The 7,519-nt window shown below is 39.0% G+C and overlaps 1 protein-coding gene across 1 annotated transcript; it reads left to right on the top strand.

The window, feature by feature from the left end:
* uchl1 (ubiquitin carboxyl-terminal esterase L1 (ubiquitin thiolesterase)) lies at positions 1-5,962 on the top strand. The gene is made up of 9 exons (XM_073469189.1): positions 1-123; positions 210-221; positions 663-791; positions 1,625-1,766; positions 2,264-2,349; positions 3,012-3,059; positions 3,592-3,661; positions 3,742-3,800; positions 4,852-5,962. Exons 1-9 carry the CDS (start codon positions 91-93, stop codon positions 4,933-4,935), a joined length of 663 nt encoding a protein of 220 aa, XP_073325290.1. The 5' UTR covers positions 1-90; the 3' UTR covers positions 4,936-5,962.
* Positions 5,963-7,519: the final 1,557 nt, after the last annotated feature.

A 7,519-nucleotide genomic window follows, 5' to 3' on the forward strand; every position in this document is an offset into this window, starting at 1 on the left:
CTTCATCTGACAGCAGCAGACACCCCCTCCGAGCACAGCGACGACGACGCGACGTCTTAACGAGCAAAAAAAAAAAACAACACTGCCAAAATGGAGTGGACCCCGATGGAAATCAACCCCGAGGTGTGGGAATTAATGTTTTCTTAACTTTTCCTCGCGTTTTCGCGGACAGAAAACTCACCTGTCGTCCTGTTTTTGTGTTGTTTCAGATGCTGAACATGGTGAGTAGGAGACGTTAGTCGCCGAATAATAATGGCGACGTGTCGGTTCACAGTTTGATTCGACTGTCAGGTGAGTTTAACAGCGGCTAGCTAGTTACTGAGACGACCACCAGGCCACAATGTCGCAGCTACGGCATCAACGTAGCTTATATTGGTATGTCTGTCTTGGTTAAAAAAAAAAAAGAAAGAAAAAAAAGTGGTATTAAATGAAAAGGGAACGAAAAGAAGAGGTGATACCTCCTCAGCATCATTTCCAGCGCTGCCCCTCAGTGTCTAGGCTGAAGGGTGTGGTCGTGCTGGAGTGGACCAGCAACGCAGCATCTTTGAACAGCATCACAAGGGATCATTCATACGTGTAGCCTCTGAAACAGGTTTTTTTGTTAACATCATTTTCAGTAATCGTGTTCTGTTTATTTCCCCGACTGTGTGTGTGTGTGTCAGCTAATGAAATGCCTCGGCGTGGGCGAAAGCTGGCGCTTCGTTGATGTGGTGGGGCTGGAGAGTGAGCAACTCGCCGCCGTCCCGAAGCCATGCCGTGCCTTGATGCTGCTCTTCCCGCTGACACAACAGGTAATGATGGTGGCGACTACTTCCTGGAAGGGTGGGGTGAGCCACTGATACAGGCTGCCTGGGGTGGGGTGGGGTGAGACTGAGGGGCAGGGAGGGCACGGATGGGGAGGGAGCTGTATTGTTATGTGATGGGTAGAGTATGGTGAGACTGAGGAGATGAATCAGCAAATGATTACCTTTTCTTCTCAGTATGAATTCTTATGTTTCTTATATGAAAACCTAGTCATTAAACTGAATACTCTTCACTCTCAGAAAGGGTTTTCTCAACAGCCGAAATCTGCTTACTAACAATTAATGGAATTAAACATTATCTTTATCCGTTAAGACAATTATCAGATTGTGCCATCACAGTTTCCCAGAGTTCAAGATGATCTCCTCAGAAGCCTTGTTGTCTGATCAGCAGCTCAAATCCCCAAGATATGCTATTTGCAAATATATAAAATACATTACTCAAAATGAGTTAGGGTTATGGATATGGGTGCATATATGCATGTGCATGGATATGCAATCAAAGTTAAATGAAATGTGTTTTGGGGACCAAAAATATTCACAAAATAAAAACTCATATGTCACAGAATAAACAATCAAGTGAAACACAACAATATCCCAATATCCCTAAGTCATTTTGAGTAGTGTAGCATAAAGCAGAAAAACCTTGCAGAAAAACACAAGCTTTGTTTGAAGATGTTTGTGTTTTTTTGCCTTATAAATGACACAAATCTAGCTCTTTTAATTGCGGTTTCCGCATGTGCAATTTTCAGTTTGCATAATTGACTGCACTGTGTTCTCATGGGCAGATGACCATGACCATGCTTTGTCTTTGTGTCCGGCAGCACGAGTCTTTCAGACAGCAGCAGACAGACAAGGTTGCAGCAGACTCTGAGGTCTATTTCCTGAAGCAGACAGCAGGCAATTCCTGTGGCACCATTGCCCTGCTGCATGCAGTGGCCAACAACAAAAGCAAACCAACATTTGGTGAGTGCAGATCAAATAAGCAGGAGTATCATAGTTAATGAAATGTATTTATTACAAAATCTTTATTTCTAAAATGAGCAAAAGGCCGTTGGTCAGCATCAGTGACTCAGTAGTTTCTCTAGTGCAGAGATATCTTCCTTTCATAATGCAAATTACCAATCCATCCATCATTTTAATGTAGTTTCATAAAAATTGAATAGAGAACCCTTATCCAGGGGCTGCATTATAGACGGTACAACTCGTAATGACGTTTTCTCTCCAGAATTAAGTTTACATTCAGCTGTTTTATGAACCCTTATAAACCAAAAATGTAACTTTATTAGACTGTAAGAATTGGGCACAGACAATTGTTCTCCTGTATTCAAATACAGGAGAACATTCGGTTAGTTCTCCTTTTTGATTACTCGATGACGTTTTTTGGTGTGGCAGGTTGTGATTTCAGATATTTTAATGTGAGAGGATGTGAATGATCGAATGGCATATTTTTGTCTTCTCAGCGAGTGACTCTGTCCTGAAGAAGTTTTTAGATGAGACTGCAAACATGTCTGCTGACGAACGTGCCAAACTTCTGGAGAAGAACCAAGTAAGACAAACATACACAGTCTTGAAGTGGCCTTATGTGTTTCTGTTAATAGAAGATAGATTCAGATGTTACTGATCAGCAGATAATCAAGAATATTTTATGGTATCTATGAGATTTTATCCCCTATAAGCTAAGGATCAGAGGCAGTTAATGAGGCATCTGCTTCACAACCAATATGTGCTATTTAAATGTATTTTTCCTTTTCTTTTTGTAGATGGTTAATGTCTTGTGTTAAAATAAAAGCTATGTAAGGTGTTGACTAACTCATTCTTCAAATGTAATGACTAATTGACAAAAAATACTGCACATTTAATAAAAACTGAAGTATATGGAAAACAAATGCATTTTCTAGTATTACTCTTAATATTGTATAACCTACACGTTTTGTTTCACCCACTTGGGGGCGCCACACACTGCTAAATCCTTGTCCTTGTAAGGGCACTTTGACAGCAGCATTTACATTTCCTGAATATTGTTACAGAATGTATTTTAAGAATATGTTACTGATTCTTTAAAACCACAAACCTGTGCTTTTTTTCCCCTAAGATACAGTTCTGGTTTTTTTTTGTCTTTTAGAAACATACCTGCATTTGTTTTTCAAATTGTAGAGTGATCTGTTTTAGCTGTATGAGACTGACGTGTTCTGAATTTTTCTTCTGCAGGCGATCCGTGACGCTCACAATGAGGTTGCAGTGCAGGGCCAGTGTAGGGTAAGATACTTAACCACAATATCAGTTACTAATGGCTAACATCTTATACGGCTTTCGGGCAGCAGATGTGCATATCATGCAGGCCTACGCTGGACTCATTTATATGAGACAGCTGTCACCCTCTTTGTTACTGTTACAGAGACTCCAATCTGCAGTGCATTTCTGTACATTTAACTGATAAACCCAAGAATTAGTCTGAATTTAATTGACTATTACTGGATAAAAGTCAGAGTTTCAGTTTCACTTCACCGTCAATGTATGTATGTACCTTCTCCCTTGATAGCCCGAGTTTGACAGCTCTCTCTGTTTTCGGGAGGTTGGTTAAATGACATTTAATGATGCTCATTGCAACAATTTCTGCTGCTGGTAAGAATTCAATAAAGCTGGGCAGTGATAAGACACTTTGTGTTTTAGTTAAACGTAGTGTTAATGACAACAGCTTTTTTAGCTGTGATTATGTGATTTCTGGAACCTTCTTTTAAATTACAATATTAACACTGAATATTAATTCCTCATATTTCAACTTTTACAGCCGGAAGCAGACAAAGTCAATTTCCACTTTATTGCCTTTGTCAATGTAAATGGACAACTGTATGAGTTTGGTAAGCATGTCGACTCATTATGTAGATTCCTGTATGTGTTTTAAAGTTGTGGATTCCCAACTGTCTTATATGTTTTTTAGATGGGAGAATGAACGGACCAGTGAAGCACGGAGCTACCAAAGATGAGTCTTTCATAACGGTGGGTAAAGCTATATTCAGTCCATAAAATCTTGTGCCAGTTCTGCATATGCTGAAATAATATTGTGAGCCCTGTTACTTCATGCACATGTCTGTGATGAGTCATGGTATCAAACTGGAATAGGGTGTGGCAGATCCTGCGTATCTTGATTCAATCAATAAACTTGGCTAATGTGCACTCTCAGATCTCCTGCAGGGTTCATAAAAAATGTGGACTGTAAACAAGACTGGTGAACTTTTTTAATGCAAACTTATTTTTGATCTGAACAAAAATGTTAATTTTAAGATAGTCGGCATTTAAGCAATGTTTGCCGCCAGTTATAGTTCAAATTACACTCATGTTTGTGCTCAACTCAGAGACTCTTAGATTGTTACGTCAAACTGCCACAAGAGGGCCCCAAATGCATTAGTGATCAAAATGTATCATAAAATATGACTTATTGAATGTCATTTAAAGGAAGAAGCCCTTGAAGCCTTAAGTGCAAGTTGAGATAGATATGTAGATAAATACTGCAATTAAAGACCTGCATTCCCACTTCTACTGGAGAGTATGAGTGGACAGTATTGGCAAAATATAATATCACATAAATGATTCATAATTATGATCAAAACCACTATAATTATATCAATCAAATGTATCAGTAAACTGTCAATACACATTACTTTTTTTATTGTTTTGTTTTTCATTTGTAATGTTATGATAAACATTAAGAGGAATATATTTTACTAAGCCTGAACAGAAAATTTGACTTGAGTTAAGAGCCTTAACAATCAGAAAAACACATTTCAAGCTATATGATGATAACTAAATTTAACGACATCAAGCCTCATAATACATTATTATTGTTTTAGTGATATTACCCAGTCCTATTAGAGATTTTTAGGTCTTTAGGACAGTCTTTCCTTTGAGGCAGATAACTGCAGATGTTGTGCAGTTCGTGAAAGTGAAAACTACAGTATTTCTAGTACAGTGGATACTTGAGTATAAGAGTATCAGCATTTTACATAAGAGTAAACATATGTGCTTTTTTTCCCTTTTCATCCTTGTCCAGGATGCAGCCAAAGTGTGCCGTGGATTCATGGAAAGAGAGCAAGGCGAGGTCCGTTTCTCCTCCGTGGCTCTTTGTCACAGTTAAGATGTTCAGTTGGACACGCCACCAAATTGTAAAACCAAAATCGTCCTGGAGCATTCACACATGGCAAACACAATCAGCAAGCACCCATAACACTATGCACTATAAAGCACATATTGTTTCCACACACTGTACTCTCATCTCATGAACAAAGCATTCTTTAGCACATGTACACACCAACGCACCATCCAAACCTTTTGTTCAGCTGCCACTAACTGAGACAAGCGTGTCCAAACATTTTTATGTGATATATCATTCAGCAGTGAATTGTAAAACACGAGGTCAGATCTCACCACTGCTTGTGTGCATGTGTGTGTTAGGGATTTTTTGCAGCTTTTTTGTGTGTAATCATTGCTGCCTCTGTCGAACTGAGAATACTGTTGCTTAAATACCTTTTGTGCCAATAAACAGCGGAAAGAAAAGTGAGAAGGAAAAGGCAGAAAACGTACCGAGAAATGTTTCGCCTGTTTCTCTGAATGCCTTCAGTTGCTTTGTGGTTGAGTTTATAAGGATCTGACATTCCTCAGAACAGCCCAAATGTATCCGTAGGAATAATTTAACCATTGTTCAGAACGGGCACGCAACCTTTTGAGTGCTGTTCTTGGGTGTCACTGACATTTATCTGAAAAGCTGAGGTTTTCTTTGAGAAGTGTGAATTTAAAGTGCAAAATGATAGTGGAGGATTAGTCATTTTCTTTGTTTAGGTTACCTACGGGCCAAGTTTTCAAAAATGTATTAATAAAGTGGAGTTATGTTTGCACTTGTCTTGATGACTCTTCAGTTAACAATCTGCAAATGTTCAAATACACTATTAGTGTACAAGTTTAACACAGAAAATACAAAATCTCCAAACATGATAGGGACCATCAAAGTAAAGTGTTGGGTTGTTGTTGTGCAGTGCAGGGTGATAGTACTGTGTGTCTAGACTGTGCACCACTTGTTTACCTTTCTGCACTTTCCAAATACTGTGTTGCTGTAGTTCTGCTGGTGATGCAGCTGTGGGAATTCAATAAAGCAACCATTAAACTTATATGTGTCTCCTGATGTGTTTGTTTTGTTTAGTACAAAAATAGGTTGTTCTACTCGTTTTACTCCTTTATATACTTGACTGAAGCCACAATGATTAATTGATGAGTTAATCAATGAGCAATTATGTTGATCATCGACAACTGTTTTGTCACATTTTGAAGGAGAAATGCCAAACATACCCTGCTTCAAGCTTCTTAGATGTGAGGATTTTATATTTTTACCTCTGAAAGGAGGTTACCAGACACCATAAACTTTTGGTGCGGATCTGGATAAAGGCACAGTTACCCAATATTTTTCTTACTCCCTCTCACATTGCGAGATAAGGCGTTTTTTTTTCCTTCACATTTTCATTAATTTCTCAGTGAATAAAGCATGGATCTTGATGTCCCCTTTTGATCTTGAGTACAAAAGGGGACTGTTGGGCCTTGGCAGAGGTATGCAATCTTCTGAGGGCCATTCTGGCTATTATGTCTTGTTGTACAACAATTAATATCTTTGGGTTCTGGACTTAGTTGGACAAAACAAGCAAATTGAAGGCATCATTGTGGGCTTGAATATTGTAAATAATTGTTAGTTGCAGCTTTAAACATTTCTTTTTCAAAGCTCTGAACAAATCTATATCTTTTTCTTGCCTTCCCCCAGTCACCAGTCTACATTTTAGACTCCCATTCACACTTCTGTCACATGAGGTGATGAAGTGTTTAATGTCCTGAGGCTCTCACAGCTTGGGGCTCATCCTGACCGGTCTTGGCTGCCGTTCAGCTGTAAAGGGCTGAAACAGGAGAAGGACTGAAGAGCTGTCGATAGATTGTCTGCTCGCTTGACTCATCACTGTGGATACCGACACAAGACCTTTCTCTGCAGGCACAGTGTGATATACGGTATATTGTCCTAAATGAAAGATTCTGTTTTGATTAAGAAAAAATACTCAGTGAATCTATTATTTGCCATTTGGAACAGTTATTATCTCAGTCAGTGGCATGCACAGAGATCCTTCCAGAGGCAGGGATGTAGAGTTAAGTCCTTATACAAACAGACATTAAGGCCAATATCTATATGGCTTTTAGCGTGGGCTTTACCTCTCCATTCAGGTGATTTGGTAAAATAACATTCTGAAAGGTTTGACCTGCCATTCGCAAAGGTCACATTTGCATCCAATATTAGCCGGAGCTATCAACCCCACCGTGTACGCAGGTGTTATCAACAGAATTGATCACTTAACAGCATTACTGATAACTGCCAAGCCATTCTTTGGCCAGTGTACGTATAAACAACACCTTACAGGAGTTTATGGGCTATTGATTTTGTAATATGTAACTTGGCTGTAAAGAAAAGCTCTGTTAAAGTCGGGGCTGTAGTTAATATGGGGCACAGTGGGGTCATTTTGGGGGTTTTGGCAACCTAGGGGGAGTTGACATACAGTGAAACACTTGCACTTTGTAGATATTTTAGAGCCACTATTCTCAATGGTAAGCGTACCAATAGTGGTATGTGAAAATGAAATAAATTACAACATATAATACTATCAAGAGATGACAGAATTTGAGTGAAAGTACTT

Source organism: Pagrus major, chromosome 1, assembly GCF_040436345.1.
Source record: "Pagrus major chromosome 1, Pma_NU_1.0".
NCBI lineage: Eukaryota > Metazoa > Chordata > Actinopteri > Spariformes > Sparidae > Pagrus > Pagrus major.

What these genes read in the sequence shown, in the direction of transcription:
- uchl1 (XM_073469189.1), top strand. Translation starts at nt 91, where the DNA reads ATGGAGTGGACCCCGATGGAAATCAACCCCGAG. An exon ending in TCTTCCCGCTGACACAACAG is followed by an intron (nt 792 to 1,624) that starts GTAATGATGGTG and finishes TGTGTCCGGCAG; the next exon opens with CACGAGTCTTTCAGACAGCA. An exon ending in AACTTCTGGAGAAGAACCAA is followed by an intron (nt 2,350 to 3,011) that starts GTAAGACAAACA and finishes TTTCTTCTGCAG; the next exon opens with GCGATCCGTGACGCTCACAA.